Below are 15,130 nucleotides of genomic sequence, written 5' to 3'. Positions count from 1 at the left end.
TCACTTTGCAGATTAGCAGCGGAGAGGTGCTTTTTTGAATTCAATTATGCTTGGGTTTACTGTTGGTTTGGGAGGAGGGTTCGGAGTAGAAAATCTGTGGGAGTAGGTAGGTTGTGTGCTATGCTTGCCTTTTCTGCTTCAAATCACCATTGTCCCAAATTACTCATCCGTTCCCTGGTTCTATGTTCATGGTTGGAGAAGCAAGTGCATTTGAAATATTGGTTGTTTTGGGAGAGCTGGTTAGAGAAGAGAAGGGGCAGACTGGGAATGGTGCAAGCACCCCTCTTATGCTTCTCCCCAGTTACTTGCCCAAGACTGATTTTTTTTCTGTAGGAAGCAGCCTTTGTCCAGTGTTGTTGAGTTCTGATTCACTTTGGCGGAGCACCTTTTGAGAGAGCATTCAGTCCACTAATGTTGTGGATTGTTGTAGCCAACTCTGATTGAAAAAAATGCTTTTCAGAAGAAATATGGAATTGTCCTAGGAATGTGTTCTAACTTATAGTGCGTTCCTCTATCCACTGCTGATCTTCTTTCAGCCAACTATTTATTTGGAATTTCTGAGGTTATAGTAGATTTTGTTTCCAAACAATTGATTTTCTGTGAAGCAGATAAACTGATGTCATGGTCTAGTCCTTCATCTTGTGTATGCTGATTATTGGATTGCACTTGGCAGTTGGTAGCTTTGTCTGGAGAGGCGTTGGAGTGTGGATTATACAGCAGCTGTATGCTTCCCAGCTAAGTCTTGTGAGCAATCAATTTATAGCACTCAATATTTAGCAAGATAATCTTGGGTCTGTATTATGTAGTGATACGAGTACAATGTGGCATGGACTGGATGTGGGTTATACTGTATAAATTCATTCTACAGTTAATTGTGTTTTACTCTGTCAATCTGCAAGTGAATTTTATTGCGAAGTATTTATTGTAATTGTGCATAGGAAAGGAAACTCTTTTGCTCTTGATTGTAACGTAATCTAAAGAAACCTCATTGAGGATCTATTTTTGATTGATGCTATTTTTTGAAACTTATTTTCAAATGTATAAATAGAACATAACCAACCTGGAAGGCAATATTTCATTTTATTATTAACCACATTAGTGGCAATGTGCTGGAAATAACCTTTCTCTTTTAAGATACTACTTAAATACAAGTAGACTAGAGGACCGGGCTTCTGATACATCTAATAGTTTCAGAGAAAAGAATGTTACAGCAGATGCACTTTTTTCTCTTCAGTGTGATGAACTTTATCTGTCAAAGTTGTGTCTTTAGTTATTTGTTTAAAAAATATCTTTCCTATCTATCCTCATAGGGCATCCCAAAGTGGCTTTCCATTAGCACCCCTCACATAAAAGATAACAATATAGCAACAGAACACAATCACTTGTCACCAAATATTAATTTAAAAAAGCAAGGAACAGGCCATTTAAAAAAAAACACAAAAACACTAGAGTGTAAAATTAAGAAACAAAATCTAAATAAGCGTAATGAATCAGCAACAGAATTAGATAAGTAAAATGCTGCTTGAAGCAAAATGAAAAAATTGTTGCTTCAAAACAAAAGAAGAGACCATGCAGAACACCAGCAAAGAGAGGATCATATGAGCAGCCCCATATCAAGTGGATTACAGTAATCCAACCTACACTAGCCATGTTTTTCTTTTTGGGCCAAAAATGAACACTAGTAATATAAAAACATTTTCTAATATTGTATTGTATTGGCAACCTTCAGTCTCGAAAGACTATGGTATCGCGCTCTGAAAGGTGGTTCTGGCACAGCGTCTAGTGTGGCTGAAAAGGCCAATCCGGGAGTGACAATCCCTTCCACACCGGGAACAAGTGCAGTCTGTCCCTGGTCTGTCTCCCTGGCTATGGGCCTTCCTTCTTTGCCTCTTTGCCTCAGACTGTTGGCAAAGTGTCTCTTCAAACTGGGAAAGGCCATGCTGCACAGCCTGCCTCCAAACGGGCCGCTCAGAGGCCAGGGTTTCCCACTTGTTGAGGTCCATCGCTAAGGCCTTCAGATCCCTCTTGCAGATGTCCTTGTATCGCAGCTGTGGTCTACCTGTAGGGCGCTTTCCTTGCACGAGTTCTCCATAGAGGAGATCCTTTGGGATCCGGCCATCATCCATTCTCACGACATGACCAAGCCACGACAGAGAAGCCAAGCAGGCGTCTCTGTTTCAGCAGTGAATACATGCTAGGGATTCCAGCAAGTTCCAGGACTGTGTTGTTTGGAACTTTTATCTCTTTAAACTGATCCCCCATGAAATGTAACAGCGGAATGAATAAAGTAATCTTGCTTAACTTTGACCTGATCCTAAGAATTGCAGGATCATTCCTCAGAGGAAACTTGGAATGATATAGAACAGGGGTGTCCAAAGTTTTTGGCAGGAGGGCTACATCGTCTCTCTGACACTGTGTTGGAGGCTGAGGAAAAATGAATTAATTTACATTTAAAATTTGAATAAATTTACATAAGTTTACATAAATGAATATATTAAAGATGAACTTATATGAATGAATGAAGGTCTTGCAATAGCTCATGGCCTATAAAAGGCCTTGCACAAAGCAAGGCTGGCTTTTCCTTTGCTGCCGCTACTGCATCACAGACCTGAAACAGCAAGCAGTGGAGAAAGCCCTCATCCCACACGCAAGAGGTCAAACAGTCGCCCTCACACTGAGAGCAGTTGTGTCGGGCCAGTGTGGGCTCCAACAAATCTCTGGAGGGCCGGAGGCTCATTGGAGACTGGGGGCTCCCTGAGGGCCGCATTGAGAGGTCTCGAGGGCTGCAATTGGCCCCAGGACCGGGGTTTGGGCACCCCTGAAGTAGGTAGATCTTTTGAATCAACTGAATCTGTTCAGTTCTGGGGAAGAGTTATACGGTTTGTAACATGGTGGGCAAATACATTTTGAATCTTTTGCGATCACCCTCTTTGCTTTTGCATTTGGTGTCCTCCCTCCTCTTATTGGCACAATGACCAGAAAGTAGATGTTGGTGCTGTATGACTGTTGCAAAAAAACAGCAGTCCCATGTCCCTTCCTCCCTCTTCTGGCAATTGTGTTCTTGCAAAATAAGATGCGTGATGTGCTCAAGTTGCAGGTTTTCCTGTTCCTGCAAGTAGCACCCAATAAAACAGTGTAGGAGATGTAGTGTGATGATACCAAGTCACTGTTCTGTTACATGTTACCAGGTGGCAGTGGCCGAGGAGGAGGAGGAGGATGACAACGACGGTATGTGGGACTGCTGTTTTCACTGTCTGCTATTGTTGCTATTTTAAAGTCTAATTCTAGCACTTTATGCTCTTGAACTGCTGCTATAAAATGGTTCATAAGGGAGTCCTTCTAGATATAATGGTTTCCTCAGGAAACAGACTTTGTGATCTGTGATAGTTTGTTTCTATATCTTTTTAATCCTTTAATTGCTTTTTCATATGGAAGATCTGTCTCTTGGCCACTTCCCTGTTGTGAACACTGCTCACAAAGAGAATTGGGGGAACCTAAGTAGAAGCTCCACTCTCATCCTCACTTTCAGAAGGAACTATTAATGATCAAATAGTGCAAACTTGTTTACTTTTCCTAAGAGTATACACTATATTTCGGCGAGGCCTGAAGACCCTTCTACTTAAACAAGCCTTCTGAGTACATGGCCTTTTAAACAACTTTTCTACATCTTTTAGTATGTTTTTACAGGACTGATTCCTTTATGACCTGCTGCTCTATGCTCTTTTTACCTGACTTTTTATCTGACTACTGTTTTTTATGATATCTGTCAATGTGTTAATATATTTTTATCTGTTTGTTAAATTATGTTTAATCTGCTTTTAACCTATTGTAAGCTGCCTTGGGTCCCTTTGGGGAGAAGGGCGGGGTATAAATAAAGTTGTTGTTATTATTATTATTTTATTATATTGGTTGTGCAGACTATAAAGGATTTTCAGAGGGAATAGGACTTATGATTTTAACTCTATTGGCATTTCACCAATGAGATAACATATATGGAAACTAGATCTTGTTTCCCTTATTCAAAATGAAATTTTGTGCATTACTGTTTAGAGTTGATGCCTGTTATCCTGTTATCATCTGGATTGTTCTCTTAGTAGCTAATTGTAGAATTTCTGTTTCAGTTACTTTGTTCTTTAGGAAATTAGAAAAAAAACTTTAATCTGGATTTGTGAAGTTGCCACTTCACTAAAAGGTACTTGCTGCTTGTACAAAGGATAACAGTACAGTGATAGGATTGGGTTAGGAGAGGCTGGGATAAATTGCTCTGATTTCTCATCAACATGTCCAGAAAAACAAGTATTCATAGTATTCCCATGTGATTAAAGCTCAAACACAGTTTTAGTTCTGCCTCCCAGCAAACAGGATCATTCTAAAAATCTACAGTGGATTGGGGGGGGGTAGAGTGAGAAGAGAAGCAGCAGCAGATGTACTCAGGTAACTGGAAGCTCTAGCAACGAAGTTCCCCAAGTCTCAAGTGGTGAGTACACTACACACTTAGTCACATCAAAAATCTCATTGCCAAAATGAAATCCATTATGCTTCCCCTACCTCCAGTCAGCAGAAGAAGCTGCAATTCTTGTTGTTGTGGTTGGATCTTTGACTCCTTGTGCTAAATTCCATAGAGTTACACAAATACACTGCAGCCTCACACTTCCGGATGGAAGGAAACTAAGGCAACTGTTATCAATCCCCTCCCCTCTGATCCTTCGCCTCCCCTGCTCCGTCCTCAGCTCTCCCATTACCAGCTGTCCCCGCTTCTTTCACAGGTAGGATGCTGAGCTTTTAAGAGTCCAGTCCTATGTGTTTCTACTCAGAAGTAAAACCCATTGTAGTCAATGGGGCTTACTCCCAGGAAAGTGCGGAGATGATTGTAGCCTAAATCTCATGCTTTGCTTGCTGGGAAGGCTTGCTTGTGTTGGTGATTGCCTGCACCATCTGGGGGGAGGGGGAATTCGGCAAACACTCCCTGGTTTTTTTTTTTAAAGCAATCCCTCTGTTGCTACCGCACCTGCCCTGAGTGAGTGAGAGAGAGAGAGAGAGCTCCACCTTGCTGCATGTGTGCTGGCTACAAAGGTTTTCCACCCCCCCTTCCCCTCTTCAACCTCTGCTGCCTCAGGGGCTCCAAGAGTGTTACTGTTCCTTGGCAAGGGCAACCTCTTCCATGACTCCAGGGCTATTTCCCTGCCTGTGCAAGGTGGAGCCTTTTTGCGGTGTTTTGGGCTGCCTGGAATGGAGCAAGGGCAAAGTGCAGGGCAAAGGAGGCAAAGGTGTGTGCGACTTTCCGTTTCCCCACCCTATTCGAATTGAAACAAATCCGCAGGTTAAAAATTCGTGGATAAATAGGCTGCACCTGTACAGTGCATAAAAACTAAGGGTGAATTTTATCCAACTTTCCAGCAGGGTTCAAACTCCCTGAGAGTTTGAAAACCGCTGCTCTAGTGCAGTGTTTCCCAAACTGTGGGTTGGGACCCAGTAGGCAGGTTGTGAGCCAATTTCAGGTGGTTCACGTAGCACCTAGCTCAGTTACCATTGAAAATACAGAGCTGAAAATACAGGGAACAAAACTGCTAGGCAGGGCAGACTCCTCCTGGTAGAGAGGCATGGTGCTTTGCCCTGAATAAGTGGGAGGATGGGATGCTGCAAAGGGGGGGAGGGCTATGTGGTTGGAGAAGGATCCAAACCTGCACTCTGCTTTGACTTCTGAGTTGGAATGTTTGAAGTTTGAGCTCTGCAAAATAACAGCGTGAGCACATTGTGTAATGGGACCTCTGGCTGATCGCAGCTTAGGTTTGAAGACTAAGTTGATGATGTTTCTCATCATGACATCACTTCCAGTGAGTCCACACATATTGTCATTCTAAAAAGTGGTTTCCAGTGCTAAAAAGTTTGAGAACCACTGCTCTAGTCAATAGTATGTATGTGTATCTCTCTTGCTGTCTGTGTACACATTCAGAAACATGTGGACTCCAGGGCTGTAACGTAGTCATTGAAGTAATGGTGATTTGCAGGCGAAATAGTTTCCTTATAGAACTGTAAAACAATTTAAAAAGAGGCAGCATGCTGCATTTTATTATCACATGGAACTGTGTGGTCTCAACCTCATAGAAAAGAATTATTTATTGAGAGCATAACATCTTTTTCTATTAAGATACTTGAGTGGCCACATTCTCAGAGGGAGACAGGCAGCACCTTTAATTTGGAAAGAAAGGCCCTTATGATTCAAAATAGAAAAATGAAAGCTAGTGGTTAAGGTGACTAGAACCTGTCAACTTGAAGGCTTGTTTAGCTACATTTAGTTGAAGATTAATGTCCTGTAGTTCAGACTATTGAACCATTATTTCAAGTGTTTGTTCCCAATCCATTTCACTTGCAGTGAGGATTAGGCAGAGAATAGAGATATTCGCAGAAATAATTATTGAACGGAAGAATCAAATTGAATGCATTTCCTTGACCTTTCTGCTTAAGCCTCACTGTTAATCATGTATCTAAAATATGATTTTGAGGAATAACCATTTATAATGCAAGGGTTTTTTTTTGCAATCCTGATTTATGATTTATGTATTCATGAAATGCACTCATAATTATTTCAGCCGTTTTCCACTGCTGCAGTTCTTATAAATTGTAGTTGGTAAATGGCATTATAGAAAGTTTGAAGTAAAAAAAAAACACCATGTACAATTACCTTTTCTACACACCCTTTTTATTGGAGGCTTATTTCACACAGAAATTAATCTACTATTTCTCCCTTGGAATAATGTTCATATGGTATGTAACACAAGAATATTGCAGAATTAATACCATTTGAATGTCAAGTCATGGAACTCATACCTGCCAAATATTTGATGAATATTTATTAAAAATAAGTACAGTCTGATTGCAATTTACCATTACATAGTGGTGGGGGTGAGGAGAATATTTGGGAATTAACACTTGCAAAATGCGCCGCTTCTCCTTTTCACTTTCTCTAGTTTCTTGTAAAATGGCAGGGTTGAAACCCTGGCTTGTTTTGCTCTCTTACCATTCTGTCTGCAGATGATATTCTCCAGTTTGGTTCTAATCAACTTCCCTAGGGTTTTTTGGTTAAAAAAGAAATGGAAAATGGGATTTGCTCAGCTTCTATACACCAGGCCTGGATTCACAGCCTCTCTGGATAGATTTGATTTTTAAACTCAATCAACTGGTGTATTTGCCATCAAAATAGTTTTTAACCTTAGCTATTTGGCTGTGCAATGGCAAATGTGCATACATTTTTAAGTAACTTTGAACAACTGCTCACAAATCCTATCCTTACTCCTTTGCAGGTGAGTGCTTGCCTGTTTTATAGGTGTTGCAGAGGTGAACAAGAACATGCCCCTGTGAGATTTTGTTCAGCATACGGTTTTTAGGATATGACAAACTGTGACAAGTAAATGAGAATGTCTCTTTTTCTCAGCCTCACCTACCTCACAGTATTGTTGTGAGGACAAAAGGAGGGGAGCGCTGTGTATAATGCCCTGAGCTCTGTGGAGGAAGGGCGGTATAAAAATGTGAAAAAATAATCATATATAAATCAGAAAATTAGCTTACTTTAGTATTACCCCACTCCAGGCTTTAAATAGATGAAGGTTATCATGATGCAGAAATGCCAGACTCATCCCTCCAGTATTCAAGTTCTACAGTGTAGCCTTTATTGAGGCCTTTATTGAAATATTTAGGATTCTTGGAATGGCCTGCATCTAACAAGTTGACTAATCTCTAGCTCAGAACAGTATTTTTAGTCCTGTGGATACTGAATACTATCCAGCAACCTAGCAGGATAAGTCAGCATGAGCCTAATCAATGCCTTCAGCCTTTTCCTCTTAAAAATATGGAAATGTCTGTTACATAAAGAAAACAATTTTAATATAGCCGAAACAAAAATTCATTTGAAGAAATGTAACTGTAATTTTTATCATACAGTAACAGTGCAATTTTAAACATGCTTACTCAGAAGTAAGTTCCCCTGTATTCACTGGGGCTTACTCTGAGGTAAGTGTGTTTAGGTTTGCAGCCAGGCAGCCCAATCCTAAGCTCCCTTGGCACGCAACTTCGGCAGCACCGAAAATGGCTGCTGTCGGATCCTGCACGCCATGGGTGGCACCTCTGGTAAGGGAAGTAGCCCCGCAATGCGGCTACTCAAGTTACCTCAAGTAAGGGTAAAGACGTTCGTGTAGGGTGCCAAGCCCCACACGAACGGACAGGATCCAGTAGAGCAGAGCTCCACCTGACCTGCCTCCCTCCCTGCCCCAGCACTCCTCCTCCCCTCCCTCTCTCTGCCCTCCACCTGCCTCCCCCTCACTGGAATGCCCCCTCCCCGCCCCTGCTTACTGTGCCGCAGCTCAGCGGAGGTCCGGTACTAGTCCGGCGGTAAGGCTAGCAAACGTGCCTTATGGCATGTTTGCAACAGTGCACGCCGGCGGTAAGCCGGTGCGCACTGTTCAGGATTGGGCTCTCAATCTGCTTAGAACTTTTCATGAACATTATCTGTCATACTCTGGACCAGTTAGTTTTCCCTTCAGTTCAAGAACTATTCTAAATCTTTTCATTTGGTCTAAGAACTTTTGTGCCATGGAAATTGACTTCAAAGTTTCTGGCACTTTTGGCCTTGTTGACCAAAATAATTTTCTTATAGAACTTTTTCAGTAGTCTCTTTAGCTCAGTGGTTTCCAACCTTTTAGCACTGGGACCACTTTTTAACAACACTACTTGAACCTGTCTAGGTCTACGAGACTAAAAAACAGTTTTACCTTCTGTTTTTATCCTTTTTACTGTGGTGGGGGTCTGTCTTATGTGTGTGGAACTCCATTGGGTCAAGACCCTTTTGGTGGTGCTGTGGTCCTCTTGTCTTGCCCTTCGAAGTGGACTGAGGCATGTTTGCCTACTTGAGAGGAAACGCACACGTGTGGCTCAGTTTCACTTTCCATAGGTTGCAATACATTTTCCATGTGGGCTGTCAGCTTGTCAGTTTCATAACCAATAATCAGGTTGAGACCCATTGGTGTGTCATGACCCACTGTCTGGGAAACACTGCTTGAATTGATTCTTTTTTTTCTGACAGTAATTGCCATTGAGGGGAAAAATTGACTTCCTGTTTTTTTTTCTCAAATTTTATCCCATGATGAGGAGAACTTGTGTAATTGGGGCCATCTGCTTTGTTAATTTGCTACAACCTGTTATATATACACATAAAATGACATCATTGCATACCCTTGCATTGATCGTATTAAAAACACAGCATGTAGTCCAGTTTAATCTAAACTTATTGTTGGCTACACAACAAAAAGCACAGAATGTAGTTATACGTAACTGTCATCAACTAAGTCTCCACACTGTCAACAGTTTTAACAGTCTGGCAGTCTCTCCCATTCGTAATATTGAGGTAAGCTGTCCCTTCCTGTGGTGTAAGGCTGTAGTTTGTTTGCATAATTTTATTGCTTACAGGTTATCTGCAGAAAAATAAGACGTTCTTAAAAGGTGTTTTCAATTTAAACTTGTTTGGAGTTTGAGAGGCCTTTGGATATAAACATCTCATAATTCCTACTATTTTCTGAAGGCTTATTTTGCAAGTCGCTGTGATGATATAAAAAAGCCATTTGAGTTCTTGGATCTCTGCTTTTTAATTAAATGAAAGAAATAAAGATCAATCTAAGTTCTATTTTTCTAAGTATTTAAAAATCTTTATATACTTGATAGAAAGTTTCTGGTTGGATAGTAAAATCACCTCTTATTTAGGAGGGCAAGTGTTCATTAATTGACTGTTAAGGTTAAACTTAACCATGTTACTCTGCTGTTTTATCACCTGAACTGGATACCAGTCTATTTCCAGGTGCAAGTCATGGTGTTTATTGGCTACCTTTTTAAAGCCCTAAATACCACCTCCTTTATGAAATGACTTGACCCCTAAGGTCAGCAGAGGGAGTCCTCCTGTACTGCTGGCAAAGGCTTGACTTGTGGCAATATGGAAAAGAATCTTTTTCTTTCCAATTCAGGTGGCACCCTGAATGTGGAAGTTCTGCTGTTGGAGATCAGACTGGCTTCCTCTCTGACAGCAACTGTAAACTCACTTTTTTTGTTTTTGTGCCTTTGAGAATTAAGTTTGATTTTACTGCTGTATTTATATATTGTCTTCTGTTACTTTGCTGTTATGTTGCTTATTCTCTTCTGCTGCTTTAGTTTTGAGCTGTATTGAGATAAAATAAATTTAAATTAGAAGCATTTGATAATGTTTAACTTTGTGTTTAATATACTGTAAGCCGCCTTGAGCACCTTCCTATTAGGTAAAAGGTGGGGTATAAATACTTTCAGTTTATGAACTTTTTAACAAACTTTGCTCTTAACATGGTACAAGCTGTAACTTTATCTTGTGACTACTGCAAGTCATGAGGAATGGGCAAAGGCAACATGTTTGACCATGGTAAACCTAAGTACTTCGATCTTTCTGTAAAACTATCGTGTCCTACTCCATTCCTATCATAGAATATCATAACAGTATCTTCTCAAACATGCATTTCAAACCCCGAAGACTGGAGAAGGGAAAGCTAACTGAGGGAGTCTGCACTGAAGGAGTGAAATATATGGAAAGAGAATGGTAAAATATTGGTTTCCCCTGCTCTTTCTCCTTTCTATATTCCACATTCCAAATTTGCTTTTCATTAAAAAAAAAAAAGTTGACTTGGTTGTGAATATTAGCATGTAGTTAGCTCCTTGGTAATGGTTCCATGATTTCATGGAATTGTTGAAGCTTCTGGCATGGAGTACAGCATTCTCAGTTCTAGACTGCAAGTGCAGTGGACATCATCAGGACAGTGACACAGAAGGTTGCAGGCTGGGGATGAACTAAGATCTGGGGCTTAGTAATGTCTTCTTAATTGCAGCCAGTTACATCTAGTGTAGCTTCGTCACAATAGCTCCACAGCTGTCACAGGAGTACTAACAAATGTACAGCATTGCAGCCCACTATACTAGAAAGGACCACTTATAATTTGCTGAAGTAGAAGATGATTGCTTGTACTTTTCTATAATTTCAAATGTGTCCTTTTGGTATGGAAGTTTTCTCATGTATCAGAGTCTATGCTGACAGTGCTATGTACTCATTTTAGAGTATTTCGTTTGACCTTTTGTGTGGAAAATGTGTTAATTGATTGCTTCTTTCCCTTTTGATGTACAGGTACATGGAGAAGAATAAAATTGGTATCGAATGTGTTTTGATCTGAAGATATAATTTGCAGACCCAGAAATGACTTCTACTGAAAGATCTTCCAGAATGACAACCTGAAAGATCTTTAAAGAGACCCCCTTGCTTGCTCCCTGCATATTTTATAAATAATGGAAATGTTGCACCGACAGCACTGGTTTTGAAGATAAGGCTTTGCGCTCCCTTGCGTGGATATGAGTGATCAGAAGTCTTCACAGGAAGAAAAACACAAACCCAGCAGAACCTCCTCCAAGTTCAAGGAATCTGCAAGAACTATGCAGTCTGATGACTATTTCGCCAGAAAATTTAAAGCCCTGAATGGTAATATGGGTCCTCCTGCTTCTTTAAGTTCAACAAACAAAGGTGAAAGTAGTAATCCAGCCAATGGTACCCCAGCTATGCCTAAAATGGGGGTCCGAGCCAGAGTATCTGAATGGCCACCTAAAAAAGATTGTGTCAAGGATCTAAGCAAAGCTACATGGGAGAACAGACCTCAGACTAGTTATGAGACTGTTGGGTCAGTAAATGGGGACCAGAATGAGGGGCAACAAAAAGAACACTTTGATTTAGAATTTACAGAGACTAAATATGCACTAGGAGACCTTTTTATCCATTCTCCACATAGGGGGCTTCACCCTATCAGGCAAAGAAGCAACAGTGATGTTACGATCAGTGACATTGACTCTGAGGATGTGCTAGACCAGAATGCTGTCAACCCTAATACAGGAGCAGCTCTTCATAGGGAATATGGGAGTACATCATCAATAGACAGACAAGGCTTGTCTGGAGAGAACTTCTTTGCAATGCTTCGAGGCTACCGAGTGGAAAACTTTGAGCATAAAACACATACACCATTTGGATTTTCTGATTTTTTTCACTGTGACTCCACCATTTCACCAAGTCTCCATGCAGCCGCACAGATTTCCAGAGGAGAGTTTGTCAGAATTGCTGGACTGGATTACATTGATAGTGCCCTGCTTATTGGTAGAGATCGGGACAAGTCTTTCAAATGGAGATTGAAGTCTGAATCCGTAGAGACATCTCTTTTTAGGAAACTTAGAACTGCTAAAAGTGAACATGAAACTCTTAAATTCTCATCCGAATTGGAAGATGTTCGACTTGAGAAGAATGTTCATCCTTGGAATTGCCAGAAGTGTTTTGCACACTATGATGTTCAGAGCATTCTGTTCAACATAAATGAAGCAATGGCTTCCAGAATTAATGTTGGAAAAAGGAAAAATATAACCACTGGTGCTTCAGCTGCATCACAAACTCAAATGGCATCAGGCCATGTTGGAAGCTGTGAATCTCCTTTGGGGAGTAAAGAGGATCTCAATTCAAAGGAGAACCTTGATGCTGATGAAGGTGATGGGAAAAGTAACGATCTGGTCCTGAGTTGTCCTTATTTCAGAAATGAAACTGGTGGGGAAGGTGATAGGCGGATTTCACTCTCGAGGGTGAATTCGGCATCTTTTTCTTCAGGAGACAGCTGCTCTTTCGAGTCTTCACTAAGTTCTCACTGCACAAATGCAGGTGTTTCTGTCCTGGAAGTACCCAGGGAAAACCAACCAATTCACAGGGAGAAAGTAAAACGTTACATTATTGAACACATTGATCTTGGTGCATATTACTATAGGAAGTTCTTCTATGGGAAAGGTAAGAGATTTTCTTGAGACTGAATATATTTACTCCTAAATATTTCACAGCAGTTGCTGAATGTCTGGACGGCAATATGAGAAGTGCAAATACATTACGTAAAATGAATCTTGTAGGTCTTGTTTTTTGCAGATGTCTCAGAGAATGCATTTCTTTGTCTTTTTGAAGTGTGAACATCATTGTTATGGCACTGCTAAATGTAATGAAAGCCATCTTCTCTGACTAATTAACTATTGGTATCATCATCTTCAGCCTAAAGCAGGGGTGTCCAAACATTTTGGCAGGAGGGCCACATCATCTCTCTGACACTGTGTCGGGGACCAGGGGAAAAAAAAGAATTAATTTACATTTAAAATTTGAATAAATTTACATAAATGAATTTATTAGAGATGGAACTTATATGAATGAATGAAGGTGTTGCAGTAGCTCAAGGCCTATAAAAAGCCTTGCACAAAGCAAGGCCAGCCTTGCTTTCTCTGCCACTGCTGCATCACAGATGTGAAACAGCAAGTAATGGAGGGAGCCCACACCCCACAGCTCAGATAAGAGGTCGAACAGTTGTCCTCATGCTGAGAGCAGTTGCATCGGGCCAGCATGGGCTCCAGCAAGTCTCTGGAGGGCCAGAGGCTCATTGGCGACTGGGGGCTCCCCAAGGGCCTGATTGGGAGCCCCTGAGGGCCGCAAGTGGCCCCCGGGCTGGGGTTTGGGCACCCCTGGCCTAAAGGATCATGATATTGTACATGTATTCATGTAATTACTGAGTTCCCATTCCAAATTAGAGAAATAGTAGCATAAAAAAGTATTTTTGAGTTGACTCTCATAATTTCAGTCATTGTGGTGATATTATAGAGATGCACAAAATGCGGGTAGAAATCTTCAGAAATGTGTGTTGGAGGCTTACTACCATCAACAAACAATTCTAAGGTTTTTGTTCCTCTCTTCTCCCTCCATGTCTATAGATAAGAATTTAGGTGCCACCATAAATAGAAACAGCTGTTTGTAGAATGTGAATGAACTATGTGATCATTTATAATACTGATTCTTATTCGAAGTGTCTCTTAGGACATTACTGTTTTATAGAATACCTTGAGAGCACAATCCTTCCCCTTTTGTGTACGGAGAGCAGCATACAGATAGGGGTCCTGTAGGAGTTTAGCCGAATCTGCAACACCACCTTTGTGCTTAACGAGTTGGAATGTACTTGGCTGAAAGCTGAACCTAGTTTAAGAGAGTTAGACGCCATTCTAACATGACCCTTTGCATGTAATGACCTACTCTTTTCTAGACCTCCCAGCACCTGGTGCCTTTCATGCTTCTATTAGAACAGGGGTGTCCAAACTTTTTGGCAGGAGAGCCACATCATCTCTCTGACACTGTGTTGGGGGCGGGGGGAAAAAAGCATTAATTTACATTTCAAATTTGAATAAATTTACATAAATGAATATATCAGAGATGGAACTTATATGAATGAATGAAGGTCTTGCAATAGCCTTGCACAAAGCAAGACCAGCCTTTCCTATGCTGCCGCTGCTGCATTACAGATGTGAAACAGCAAGCAGTGGAGGGAGCCTTCGTCCCACAGCTCATGCGAGAGGCCAAACAGTTGGCCATCACACTGAGAGCAGTTGCATCAGGTCAGCGTAGGCTTGAGCAAGTCTCCGGAGGACCAGAGTCTCATTGGAGACTGGGGGCTCCCTGAGGGCTGGATTGGGAGTCCTCAAGGGCCGCAAGTGGCCCCAGGGCCGGGGTTTGGCACCCCTGTATTAGAATGTGCCTATGTAGTGGGATCCTGGAGAGGCCTGGACTGTTGGAATTGGTTACTGTATGTACTTTTTCAACATGTGCACATGGGGGAAAATAATTCATGCACTGGGGTGTTGGGGAGTTGTGGGTGGCACAGCTATGCAGTTCAGTGAGAAAAGATTAGGGAGACGTGGGTGAAAGGTGCAACAAAAGGTCTTATTGTAGTGACTTAACAGAATGGGGAGAAATGGTGCCTAGCTGAACACCACTCATTTGCTATAGCTAGATGGTTGGAAAAACTATTTCTGACCATTTGCTCATGATATAACCCTATGTGCAAGCAGTTGTTGGGCAGGAAAAAGAGAAAGAAGAAAAAACAAAGTGGGCAGAGCAAGAATGGGAAAAAGAGGGAGGAGAAGGGAAATACGGAGGTTAGGTGGGTTTCCCAACAAGATTTGGGGCTAAGGAAGAGAGGGTTTAAGGTCCAGAAAAGGGGGAGATTAGTGGAAAATGACAGGA

General features: G+C 41.3%; 1 protein-coding gene across 11 annotated transcripts in view; it reads left to right on the top strand.

Moving 5' to 3' along the window:
• Positions 1-15,130, top strand: part of SIPA1L2 (signal induced proliferation associated 1 like 2) — a 134,140-nt gene that overhangs the window by 33,127 nt on the left and 85,883 nt on the right. For all 11 annotated transcript variants that reach the window (XM_066616899.1, XM_066616891.1, XM_066616884.1 and 8 more), the window contains exon 2: positions 11,186-12,868. In XM_066616899.1, coding sequence (XP_066472996.1) covers positions 11,407-12,868 — 1,462 coding nt within the window. In that variant the 5' untranslated portion in view covers positions 11,186-11,406. The remainder of the gene's footprint in view (positions 1-11,185; positions 12,869-15,130) is intronic.

Source organism: Tiliqua scincoides, chromosome 1 (genome assembly GCF_035046505.1).
Source record: "Tiliqua scincoides isolate rTilSci1 chromosome 1, rTilSci1.hap2, whole genome shotgun sequence".
In the NCBI taxonomy this organism is placed as follows: domain Eukaryota; kingdom Metazoa; phylum Chordata; class Lepidosauria; order Squamata; family Scincidae; genus Tiliqua; species Tiliqua scincoides.
This window is presented reverse-complemented; position numbering and strand designations above follow the sequence as displayed.